Source organism: Trematomus bernacchii, unplaced genomic scaffold (genome assembly GCF_902827165.1).
Source record: "Trematomus bernacchii unplaced genomic scaffold, fTreBer1.1, whole genome shotgun sequence".
NCBI lineage: Eukaryota > Metazoa > Chordata > Actinopteri > Perciformes > Nototheniidae > Trematomus > Trematomus bernacchii.
In genome coordinates this window covers 792,482-806,496 of record NW_022987620.1, presented here as the reverse complement: position 1 = coordinate 806,496, position 14,015 = coordinate 792,482, and the positions used below count along the sequence as shown (strand labels likewise).

The 14,015-nt window shown below is 40.5% G+C and overlaps 1 protein-coding gene across 1 annotated transcript in view; it reads left to right on the top strand.

Moving 5' to 3' along the window:
• Positions 1–14,015, top strand: part of itfg1 (integrin alpha FG-GAP repeat containing 1) — a 175,013-nt gene that overhangs the window by 28,336 nt on the left and 132,662 nt on the right. The window contains exon 7 of the mRNA XM_034132737.1: positions 5,608–5,657. Coding sequence (XP_033988628.1) covers positions 5,608–5,657 — 50 coding nt within the window. The remainder of the gene's footprint in view (positions 1–5,607; positions 5,658–14,015) is intronic.

Below are 14,015 nucleotides of genomic sequence, written 5' to 3'. Positions count from 1 at the left end.
ACCTCACAATGTGGTCCCAACGTGTGATAGGTGATCAGTATGTAGGTTTTCCTCGTCCTGAACCTCTAGTAATGTCCAATAAGCTGCTTCAGTTATGTGTCCACAACGATCCAGATGTTGCGTCCTGAGGCAATGTGCAGCTGCCTCTAATGGTGAGTCTTAAAACAGTACTATATCAATGTAGTATAACACTCCTATGTTGTTGGACTCGAAACGGACTGTTTAAAAGAAAGAAAGAGAGCGAGAGATATTGTCTCTTTTTCTTTGTGCCTACATTAACCACATTGCAACATTGCTGCCATCAGATGGACCGATATGTTGGTAATGGCAGATATCTTGTGTTGACAATGCTAGTAGCCTGAAACATAAATTGCAGTTGTGATAACCTCACTCTTTCTAAGGCGCCGTTTACACGAGGAGAAAACTGCTTGTATCTGCATAGTTTCGCGTGCGTATAGCCCTATTATTTACACGAGGCCGATAGAAACTGACTCCACAAACGATAACGGGTTAGGGTTAGGGTTAGGGTTAGATAGATTTGCAAACGAAACGCTCTGGGGGGTCAACCGAGTCCGTGTAATCACCTCTATACGAATATTTCCTGAAAAAATAACGATAGCCCCACCTCTCCCCACCTCTCCTGCTCACTGCTGTAGCATGGCTGTGTTAATTAAACGCACAAGGGGTTCTTGAATGAAATAATATTATAAAAGGCAAACCAGAATTGTTAACGCCCAATATACTCCTTAAACAAAATAAACAGAGTCAGATTTCATGCATTGATCCATTATATTGACAAAGGAGGATCTCACCCGGTGTTTGTAGAGAATATCTCTCTGAGCGAGTCCTCTCCACGGAGACATGCTCCTCCTCCTGTCAGTAGCTACTGCTAGTGCTACTGCTAGTGCTACTGCTACTGACCATGCTACAGATATTAGTGCAAAAATCTACAGCTCCTCTACCACAACCATCAGCAACAAGTGGACATGGAGAATTACATGAACTACATGTTGCTAAATCCACGGCGGGGCGTAAACAGAAGGGTAGCCATGGCAACATTGCTGCGGGGCTGCTGCGGAGTCTTCTTCACTGCTTTTGGTGTATTTTGTGGCGGAAGTTACAGCGCCACTTACAGTCCCGGCATATGTACTACAGCGTTTCCAGCGGTCTCGTTTGAACAGACATGTTAAATGAAACAAATGCATGTGAACGGAACACTTTTTTGAATACGCATACTGTGCATAAACGCAAACGGTCCCGTGTGAACGGGGCCTAAGTCTGTGCCGGCTTTTATTAAAAACCTTTTGAGACTTAACGTCTTCAACTCAACTGACATAACTTGAGGCAAATGATCAAACCTTGTGCAGCTCCCCCTGTAGGGACAACAAGCTTTCAACATATGGTCCACATATGCAGTAATGCTCCCAAGTACCTGTTGATACATGTTGATGCATGAAACTATTGAACTACCCTTTAATTCAGGCTCCAACCACCTGCAGCTGTAACACCATCATAGCCACATCCCGTTCAGTCGGTGCCAGCAGGCTCCATCTCCGAGCCCCCAGTGGTGACCCCTAAAGATGATGCTTTGTACAAACCTGACAAAGCATTCAACCATTTTTAAACGGTTAAATGTCAGATGCTGGGTCAGATTTGGATATATTCAATCGTTTTTCTTTTCTTCCAATTGCATGAAGCTTTCTGGATTTGCAAAAAACATCTCTTTAAATCTTTAACCGACTTTGTTTCCTTAACAGTAACCCAGGGGTATTATGGAGCTAAAACCCACCTTGCCAAACTGACAAAAAAGCAAGATTTCTCAATAACAAAGTTGATGATAAACCTGTAAACCATAAACCTAAAGAGTTCATACATTATTCAAAAGACTGACTTGTTGAACTTAAATGGTAAATATTTATGTTTGATAAGGGTGAGGCTTGATCATTCCCTCCCGGTATTAAGAAAAGTGGAAAATAACTGAATATGTGTATATATGTTTATTTGAGGATTTTCTGGATGAAAATAGACCAGAAAGAATAGCAAAGACATACTAAATAATATTCTAGTAGTGAGCATTTCTCAGCAAAGCACACAAAGAAACACAAACTGAGTTGCAGAAATTAAACGGGGGGAACTGCGGCAATGTAAACAGACAATTCAATTTAACAGAAGACTTTCACTTAGTGTCTGTCTGTCTGTTTCTCTTCTGATCTTATTTTGTTCTTGTACTCTTTTATAATATCTCTTTTACTTAAATGAGTCGCAAAAAGGTCCTTGGCAGGCTAGTTAAAGTCTCTGAAACCGTAAAACTGTGTTAAAGAGAGTTATGGTGGCAGCAGTTAGTTTATATTGCTAGCTAGCAGCTCTTTATGAGGCTGTTGTAGAACACTTTCTGCCAGGCACCGAGAGGAAGGGAGGGGAGAGTGTAGAAGGACAATGCACTGAAGGAGGATAATGTCACAAGGATCCCATTAAGATTACCTTAAAGCTCCGTTTACCAAAGGGAATTGACTTTCTGTGTGTGAATATTCCCCTTGACACTGTCCTAAAAGGGGAAGCATTTTAGGACAAATCAGAGAGCAGAGCAGTGTGCTGCAGTGTCCAAGGAGAGAGCAGCTTGCACTTTATTGTTATGCTCAAGGCTGATATTAAATCAGTTTACTACCCGATACACTGCCTGACAGTGGGGAGAATCAAAGGAAAGTTTAATACTGGATTGGCATCTAGACTTGATGAAGATAAATCAGACAAGAAAAAAAGATGTTGGCGGTACGGAACATGTTTTAAAAGAAGGCGAGATGTGAGGTAGAGCCCCCGCAGCGAGAGCGTTAAGTGTTTAAAAGATGAAGATCTCTCTGCATCTCTCTCATTCTACCCCATGCCTCTCTCACCACCATCGCACCTAATCAGCCAATCACGGCTGGATTCTGTCTAAGAGGCCTGATTGGCTGATTAACTGAGCTCATCAACACACCACCCGGTGGCTTCAAACACAGTGACACGGGTGTGCACTTACACAGTGTGCAAATGACTTAGCCTATCATGTAAAGTGTTGTGTATGTGTGCACATATGCATAAAATATGCATGCACTTGTTATCTTCTTTGCATTTCTGAGCATGTGTGGGCTACATGTCTGGAGGTCCACAAAGTTTTCAACTTAAAAAGTTGGACTATTTTACCTCCTTCAGCATTTGAGTCTTAAATATAATTTAAGAGGGCTGTGTGTGTTACTTCCAGATGTAAGTGGGCAGGTTAACACAGAAAATGACGGCATTCCGCTACATAAAATGCCAGACATCTGTCGATATTATTCATTAAGAATAGTTGTGTCAATTGATTAAAACATTTCTTAATGTTAATGTGTTAATCATGATTAATCCGCTGTGATTGCCCTCTGTATAATGTGAGCTACACAAGGCAAATTCTCTGTGCCGTTATCATACTGCGATCACTATCTGTTACTACAGTGGTTCCCCTCTCCAACTTCTCCCACTCCTGTGCAACTTCAATAACGGGTGCCATTACATCAAGGCAGTGATGGTTCTTACTGATGTCCAGTGGTCTCAGTCAATGCAATGCTTGTCTCCTGTGCTGATCCCTTCGCTTTTTTTGCCTTTACACCGCCATGCAATTCATGATGACCATCTGCATTACTATCGAGTCAAACTTGGTAATGGGATTATTTTCATGATTATGTAAAGCCAGAGTTTCCAGAGTAGTTGCAAACATTAATGTTTAATCAAGAGTTTATAACGTTTTGAGTTCCTAACAGTTGGCAAAGAAACTACACATGTATTAACATGTCATATGTATCTGGTAATATATTTTTTTATTGTGAGGCATCACACAATATTTTTGATGGAACTGTTGTTTATCAGGAGAAAATGGAAGGACAAGGTTGACTCACATCGGTCTTCTCAAAGAGGTTAATAGTGTTTGGAATGAAGCCAAAGAGATAGCGAGTCATTTACTGAAAGTTTTCATCTATTATACTTTTTATTTTTCATGTCATGCTGCGGCATTCTGAACTTGTTCTCAGCCGCAGTGGCCACTGCAGTTCTACCACCAGTGATATACAGGATCTCCACCTGACCATCTATCCACACACACCCTTCATTCCCCCCCATTTCTTCATCATTCATATTTTCCCATGCAGAGCACGGCAACACATAGGGCCCTTAGGAAGATCAATGCCAATATTTATTTCATGTCCAATTACTGGGGCAGAGCCGCAGTCCGAAAGAGCGCAGCCATGAAAGTAAACGTCCTCACACAAGAACAGCATAAGAAGCACAGCCTAAGCTTCAAGAGCGAGAAATATGAGTACAAGCGCCTGTTAAAGGATTCCAAAAGAGCGGGCTGCTGGCATTACCGGGGGTGAAGCCTCCACACGGCTGAGCGAAATCCTGTTGCCTTCAGCGGGAGATCCCCCCCCAACTATACTTTTCCTTCTCTCACTTGTTTTTCTGCCACTGCTTTATAAATTCATGTCTGTGCTTTACGAATCTGACATGTATTTTAAACAGTCAGTGCCACAGTAGAAGAGAATTGTCAGAACATATCTGTGGGGGATACTTCTGTAGCAATGGAGAGTCAGGACTCAGACACGAGGAGAGCTGGAGCTTTGATGGCAAACACTGATGGTTTATTTGGAGCTTCGGCCGGAGAATTCACAAGACATGTCACGGGCCACGGTTTGACCACACGGTTGAGATGCCACAATCAATTCTGAAGAACCCTCCTGTAGCTCCAGGTTTGAACTAGTTCAGAGTGTAATAATCAACATTCTTCAATAGATAGACCAAACAGCTGAGGACACTGAATCACAGTTGTTGTCGCTTATGGCTCGGGGTCATCTACACCCCGAGAAGGATGTGTTCCAGGTGTCCCACAACAATAACTATCTCTGACTGAGATTTGCCCGGTCACAAACTGGCAACATCAACTATATGCTAGGGCAGCCCCTCCTTATGGGAGATAACGGCTGCTCAAGGTTGGTCAGCTGCGTCAGAGGGCGAAGGAGGACATGCAGGGCAAATTATTCCCCAACAATATCCAAGTGTGTCCTAAACCAAGCTTTGAAATGTTGAATATTTCGCATCGATGTCATTCTTTTCTTCATTTTATTAATCATAAGCATGGTGTGTGAATAGTGCTGATATTATAAATGATACATGATGAGTTGACAGCTCTTGGTATTTGAATGCCAGCTCTTGGTTTATGTCAGTAGCAGTGGAAGACCCTTTTTTCTCCATTTTACCAAAACCATTTCTTGCCATTTAAAGTGACCACTGCTTTTCTAAGCCTTGATTATAGTCTGCATTAAAGGTTACTTTTCCGGTGTAGACAAGGCTACATTAGCATTCCAAGCAATTACTGACTTTATATTGATCTGTTGTTCCTCTTTTCATAATCAATTACAAAGTTACAAAGCTTCACAGCTAGAGTGCAGTGTACATTTTCAATGCTGTCATTCGCTCTAATCTACAGCAGTTTCTTCACTCCAGATCAATAGTCCCCGCTGCATGTTTGTTTATGATTGCCTGATGAACCGGTGTATCACTTAATAACTTGCTCCCTCCCTCTCTTTCTCTGTCACACTGCAGATTTGTTCCTGACTACTGAAGGGCCTGCATTTGAGACCTGGATCAACAAGGTAATGTGCTTTGTTTTGGACTTGTTTTACTCTTGTCTCCCAGTCCCAACTCTCATTTCTACTTTCTTTAAAGAGTCCAGTTCAGTCAGGGCAGCCGTGTTCACTATATCACTGTAGCTGTTGAGCAGGTGGCATGATTATGATGCGTAGTCCTCATACATGTATACTCCCTTTGGTACTTACATGTTGCATGGCTGATCAACATATCACTACCGAGGGGCAGACCCAGGACCAGGTGGGGGGGTTTATATCTCCACGCTCCAGCCTTGCGATCCCCCAGTCAGAGCTGGTTGATGTGGCCAGGGTAATGGAAGTTTGGGGCCCCGGCTGTAACTGCTTCCCCCGCGACCTGACTCTGGATAAGTGGTTGACGATGGATGAATGGATGGATGGCTATTAATGTTGTTGTTTTTTATGTTAATTATAATGCCTTAATTGCAAGTTGGAAATCCAAATTAAAGGGGCTTTTAAAGCAAAAATGTCATGAATCTGTCAAACAGATTGGATTACTGAATGGGTGTTAAGTTGGTCTAAATGTGAGATGTAACCTGATGTTGGTAGGAAAATGTTTCCATTTATTTGGTAACTGGACCAGTGGGAACCATTATAGCTGTTACCTGAACAGATGAAATCTTAATAAAGTGATCACTTTCTAGTCTAAAATAAGACAGCATTTCTTTACTTCAGACTTCCACCAAGGTCTTTTCCATGAGCAAAAGATTGTTTATGTATTTGCACTCTAATTCACATCGGCTTCAACCTTTAAGATATTTTTCCTTGGCCCAGGATACACCCTTCTGCCAGGTTTAATGAAAATTGGGACACTATTTTTCGTAATCCTGCTGACAGATAAACAGACCCAAACATAACCTCTTTGGCGTAGGTAACTCAGACCCATATACCCTGTGATGAGAAGGTTATGTGTGCATGTTCAACCAAAGGTATTTTAACTTGTAATCTAAGACTGACGACCCTCACTCAACCCCTCATTACATCTCCTCAATGCAACAAACAGATCTGCAAAGCTTTGCTGGGGCTTTAGGGTGCAGAGTTGTTAGCGGTGCTGCAGCACTAGTTAATATTCTGGGAGAGCAGACAGGGGAGACCGGGGCTCTGGGTTTTTATCGAAGGGCCCTATTTGAAATTCAGCAGGTCGAGGCACAAGCCGAACAGTAGTCTATCTTATCACGAGAGGGGAAATGGGAGAAAGGACGGGGGAGGTGGGAGAAAAGAGAGAGAGATGGAAGGATTTGGTAGAGACAGAATGTGTGAGGATAGCGAGAGACCGAGCAGGAGCAAAACAGAGCAAATAAACTGCCTCACTCCAAGAACAAGTGGGATGGGTGGCGGGAATGTTGATGAGGTGAGAGGATGATGCAATGGAAGTTTCTGTTTCATTTGAAATCTTTGTTATTTTAACCTCTGCCTAGGTAGGATGTGTTTTCAGCCCTTCTTGTTGTCTGTTAGTTTTGAAGGATTTTTCAAAAACATGTTTTGGTGGAAAGTTAGGTCCACAGGCCAAGAGAAAAGTGATTGCAATGTCTGATGGTTCACCACTCAAGGCCTGACTGAAATGTCTTTACATGTATATTATGGAATGCCATGCCATTTTGTACAGGCATTCAAAGTCCCCAGGGGATCAATGCTACTTACATAGGTGAACCCCTTGCTTTTCCTACAACCATAAGGTTGACATTTGTGCTTTTATCAAGATATTTAGGCAAATGTTATTACTTAGGATTGCCAGCAAATATGCTACAGACATTCATATTCCCCATATGAATTGTATTGGAAATTCTGTTTATCTAATACTTACAGTCTTAACTGTATTCATATGCAAACGTTAGCATGGTAGCACCAGAAACTAAGAAAAATGAACATGCTTTCATTGTCACATAGTCAAGGCATACAGTCACTGAGCTTAACATTTAAATAATCTGAGACATGTATTAGATGATTGTAAAGATTTATATGATTAATGTAATACATTTCGTAAGTGAAAATCGGCCTTATTCTTTACTATTTCAGTGCTTATTGTTTTAACCATGCCTTTCTTCAAAGCAAATAAGAACACAGAGCTCATCTCTTTAAGATGTGAAAAAGCCTGGCACAAAGTGTCTAGACATTTTCCCTCATGTATAAAGCATTCTTTTGTTGTGCTATGTCTTGTTTATTTAACATAATAATTAAATCATCTAATTGTTGGATTCAATTGATGAGTTTGGTGGGTCTTTTGAATCTGCTGTGTTTTTGAAGCAACAAAGTACAAGTGTCACCATGACTCAGCAATACAATTAGATTACAATGATACATCAATTATAAAAGGGATACATTATTACTCTTATGTCCGCAACTTTGCATTAGTTCACTTTGGTAATGCTTCCTTATAAGGTGTGTTTTATGTTACATCAACTGATGGTAAAACAATTCTTGCTGGTGTTTAGTTAATCAGTGAGACAAACATTTCTAACTGCAAACTTAATGAATTACAAAAAATAACTGCAATGATTCAACATTTAAAGTTACAAATAACTATATATTTTCTCCTATTCGTTTGTTAGAAAGTTGTCAAACTCATAACAAGCGCTTTGAGCATCAGGAAAAGCGCTATATAAATGTAATGTATTATTATTATTATAACCCATTTAATAACCGTATCAGCCTATAGCTGCAGATTTTACGAATGTGTTTTTTTTCAATTAAAATAAGTCCTTCTGCAGTTTACCTGTCTCCCTCTTTCTCATTCTATCCCTAAATTCATGAAGAAAAACCATCCTTTCCTTTCGCCAAATTCCTCTGTTCTTTTCCTGTCCATCTTCCCCTAAATGCACCTACAAGCAGTCACATCCGCACATTCTTAAATAAATGATAAGATATTGTTGTGGATGCACATGCAGATGCTTATGCTTATATACACAAACAGGCATTTTCCAGCATCCTCGGAGCATTAGAGCCCTGTTAATCCCTCCATACGGTTCAATGCAGCTGCATCTATCGGTCACAGGCCAGCACATTCCTCTTTCTCCAGCACTCTCTTTTAATTACTTTTCTCTGTTTCTCCCCCCCCCCCAAGTCTCCTTCCACTCTCTGTTTTCCTGCGATTACACAAGAGAAAGCAGTCACAGGGGGGGGAAACAAGCTGCAGAGATGAGTGAAAAGAGGTGTTCCATTGGCCGTCAAATAGAGCTACGTGTTTTTAAAGGTCAATTCTACAACCTCTAATACAATAATTGAGCTCATTTGTAGGGAGAAACTGGCTCTGGTCGCATAAGTACATATTAATAAACTAAAGTGTGATATAAAAACACAAAGTGTGATATAAAAACACATCAGGATTTTGATATTAAGTCCCTTTTATAGCCTTTCAGAACAACCAAGATGTGTTTAAGCACTGTACTGTATAACACAAGCCCAGGATAGTATTTTAGGAGGAAGAACTAAAATAATTGTATTGTTTTCTGTTGAAACACAAGAATGGAACTGACACCTGCAAAAGTGCAAAATAGCCAATTTCATGGTAATTTGGCATTACTAATGCTCCCTCCGGCCCTAAATACATTCTATGCAAATAATAGTGGTTACATAACCTTATAAAGGCCTGAGAGGGCTATTAAATATGATGACTTTGCATTGAAAAATATTTAAATTCAGACATTATTATTACTATTATTCTTTTTATAATTATCTTTTTGTATTTCTCTTTAAGTTCTGCAATATCATTTCATGTGATTTGTGCCTCTGTTCGAGATGTGGCATATGATTCTAATTTGACTTCTCGGTTTAAAAAAGTGAATCCATAATCAACAGTAGAACTATATTTGGTCCATATCTTATGGTGATCAATCCTTGCTACTATAGCCATATATACAATATAAATCCATCCACAGTACTGTATGCATTGTCACGCACAATTGAGTAGATCGAATCTCATTGTTCCCAACACACAAAACAAATATTTTCCCTAAATGCAATGCACCACTGCCACCACACGACTTGCTTGCACGTGTGTGTGTTTGTGTGTGTTGGGAGTAATGTGAACAGAAGTAAGGATGAAAACAAGAACTGTAATCCTTTCATCTTCAAGGATTGTGTGTGTGTAGGATCAGAAGGATCAGAAGCTTTTGATCAAATTGACATTAGTTGATCCTCCCTGCTTTTGATGAGACTGTTTGTCATTTTCGTTTGCATAGGTCATTTAAACATACACACTTGCATTTAAGCACAAAGGCATTACATATACTGTATCTCTATATTTGATCGATTTACTTTGTTTTCTTGCATATGTTATTAATTAAAGGTGGGGTATGTAATTCACTTCAGAAACACTTTTTGTTATATTCCATGGAATGCTCTTAACATCCCGATAGCAATGAATATCTTAAGTGCTTTGACAAAAAATCCATAAAAACATGTCATCTGTGGAAGCCGTAGTACTGTAAAAAGCACGACCAATCATTTTAGCCGGCCCGGCTAAAATAACTGGATGGCCTACCTGCCTGTCAGCCTTCCATCTGTGCACAAACTTATCTCGTGCCCTCATTGGTCATGTGCGCGTTCGTGTGTGTTGGAGGAGGGGCTCTGTAAGGAAGTGGACGATTTTTTCCGGTTGTGTATTTTCAAATTCTAGCGCACTCGAGCTGGTTTCTCCAAAATTACCTACCCTATCTTTAAGTATAGGATAAGTCATTTCAAAGCATTAAAAACATATTATCATAGTATTTAAAAGTAATCACTGATTCTTGTCATGCCCTCTTTCCTAAAAAGTTAGTTTGCACATTCAATACACAGTGTTTACAAATGTCGAGGCTAATTGAAACAAATCGGGTTGAGGGCAGACAGTGATTTATCACCAACATACGCTTCTGACATTCCTGTTGGCCTGATCAGCAGTCAAAGCATCAAACATCATGCAAATAATGAAACTCTAAAAGCACAATTTGTGTGCCACCATGAATAATTCAAAGTGGATTTAACATTAGGCTTCATTTACTGACAGAGCCTGCACAATGCCAATAGCTTTAAAGGTAACATTATGTGACATTATGTGTTCACTTTGAAAGCTTCATATCACAGTAATAAAATGCAGATTTGTACATGGAGCACTAAAAACAAATAAATTGACATTTAATAATATTAATTATGTGATTTATCCTCACGTCCGGTGGCCAATCATTTTTCTGGCACCAATCTACTGCAGCAATAACTCCAGAGTTTTTAGTGTTTCAGTCAGCACTATTTAGGCAAAGAATAATTAGCAGACTGAATGAAAAACAAATACATTCTGGCTTTAAGAAATAATTACTCCTTTCACTTACTGTATCAGATTGAATGCAACTCTTACAGTGGCTCTACAAAAATGCAAAACGCAATATAACTATTGAAGACTTTAAGTAATGTTTGCATTCTACTGTACTGTATTAACTGCCTAGCTCATTTTCAGTCAAACCAAAGAGATTCCCTTTCCCCCAAAACATGCTTATCTCCACATTATGAGAGCAAACCATCCATCAATCCATCCATCAATCCATCCATCCATCAATCCATCCTTCCCATCCATCCATCAGTTGCTTGCTCAAATTACCTGGTACCTCTGACCTTTCAACGCGCAACCAATCGGATGACAACTGTATATAGCGGCTCTAGATAGCAGGGGAGATAAGCATAGAAACAAAACTTAAAGGTGGGGTAGGTAATTTTGGAGAAACCGGCTCGAGTGCGCTAGAATTTGAAAATACACAACCGGAACAAATCTGCCACTTCCTTACAGAGCCCCTCCTCCAACACACACGAACGCGCACATGACCAATGAGGGCACGAGATAAGTTTGTGCACAGATGGAAGGCTGACAGGCAGGTAGGCCATCCAGTTATTTTAGCTGGGCCGGCTAAAATGATTGGTCGTGCTTTTTACAGTACTACGGCTTCCACAGATGACATTTTTTTATGGATTTGTTGTCAAAGCACTTAAGATATTCATTGCTATCGGGATGTTAAGAGCATTCCATGGAATATAACAAAAAGTGTATCTCGAGCCGGTTTCTCAAACTTACCTACCCCACCTTTAACTGACCCAACTTCACGCCCAACCTCGCAGTGAGCAAAGAATATCACAGATCATGTGAATGAAGCTGTAGGGAGATTCCAGCTGACCTCCGGAGAAAACCCATTTTGGCCGTTTATATCTCGTTCTTTTCGGTCATGACCCACCCTCCATGACCATAGGTGAGGGTAGGACCGAAGTTGGACCTGTAGAGCGAGAGCTTTGCCTTCTGACTCAGCTCTCTTTTAGTCACAACAGTGCGGTAAACGACTCCAACGAAGCGAGAAAGTGTGAATGAAATGTTTTAAGTTCTTTATGCCACAATCAAGCATGAGAAGACGTGCCAAAGCCTCATTCAGATGACACAATATTGATGTATTAACTGACCAAAGGGAACTTCAGGCCCCACAGCATCATAAATCCAGCTGATCATCACACTGGCAGCACTATTCATTAAACTCCCAATCTAACTGTTTCAGGGTGGGGGGGAGGGGGAGGGGGAGTGTGAGACTACCATTAAGATGATCAAGTGGGTTCTTTCTCTGACAGGTGTCTGGCAGTATTAGACACCACCATGAGGCTGAATAACTGTTTTCCTGCCATTACAGAACTACCATCTTAAAAAACACTCTTCTCTACCTATGCGTACGGCCTATACAGACTTTAATGTAAGAATCAAAATGTGTATTTTCTAAGATCATAAATCAGTATGGTATCACTTTTTGGTCTGAAAAGAGGTGCTGCACAGGCAGTATGAGAAAAAGAAAGACCTTTTGTAACTTTGATGCATGGAGACATGTACCAGAAGAAACCAAAATACAAATATGAACCTGAAAATGAGCATTATATATCCTATTTAAATAATAATGAAGTTTGCTCAAATGAGAAAGATATCTTCCTTTCATCTTTACTCAATCTATTTCTTTGATTTTAAGTTACCTCCTCTTTGCTTCTCAATTCATTTTCATTGAATGAAATGTAATAGCAGTAGACAGCAATATATATAATAAGATAGTAATGTAAATGTTAATGTATGTTTAAATGATGGCTGGCTTGCACTGGTGACTGCAGTATTTAACCACACATACTCCCTGCAACACTTGCAGCACTTATACATAATACATATGTTGCTCTCCCTGACTCAATCCCTGCATCTCTCTGTCCCTCTCTTTCTCATAAATCACTAATGCTGGTATCAGCAGGCAACAGTTACCTACTGCATACAATAACATCTGCACACACACACACACACACACACACACACACACACACACACACACACACACACACACACACACACACACACACACACCCCCCCTTAATATGCTTATCTGCTCTTCTTTCTACCCTGCCCTCTGTAAAGGGCACCACAAGGCGATGGTATCCGATGTGTTTCAGAATCCTCTCACCCATAGTTTTTATATAAGCTCATATATCTTTACGATCAAGACCCAGAAACCGTGAGATGACGTGTCATGTCGGCACATGCTGCAGCACTACTTCCCACCTGAGAAGCGGCAGCCCCTGGTCTAATTCTTATTTTCTGTTCAGTTTATCCGGTGTGTGCTACGACCATTGAGTGATACGGCCTGAGTTTATTGGCCTTCAGGGCTCACAGGAGATCTTAAAAGGGCCGCAGTAGCTGAACTGGATGGCTACTGACAGAAAAAACAGTGTCCTTGAGCGATGCAATATATTCCCAACTGTTGCAGGGCGTGTTCCAGGTGAACTGTATACTAGGGTGGTCCTTAGTGCCATGTACATTTTCGAATTCATTTATTTTAAGCTCCAACCACCGTAATTTGTTATGATAGTCAATAAAACTCTCCTGGTGAATTTTATTCTAATTCCAACAACATTTACCCCTCCCTCATCAACCTTGAAGTTTAGCCTCAGTAGGGTGGTCCTTAAAATGGAAAGTCGGAACGTCTAAGCTCCAACCCCCAGAATTCATTCTATTAGTCAAGAAAACTCTCCTGGTGAATTGTTTCCTCAATCTGACAACATGTACCCCTCCCTCATCGACCTGGGCTGCCACACCAGCAGCACGGTGCTGCAACTGAGGCTAAACTTCAAGGTTGATGAGGGAGGGGTAAATGTTGTCAGATTGAGGAAAACATTCACCAGGAGAGTTTTCTTGACTAATAGAATAAATTCTGGGGGTTGGAGCTTAGACTTTCCGACTTTCAATTTTAAGGACCACCCTGCTGTATACTGTATCAACAGAGTGAAAACACATTTGCACTTGCGGTGTGAATAAAGTATGCTTCTTATTCTAAAAATGTAATCAGTTACAGGTGAACTGAATGGTCAATTAAT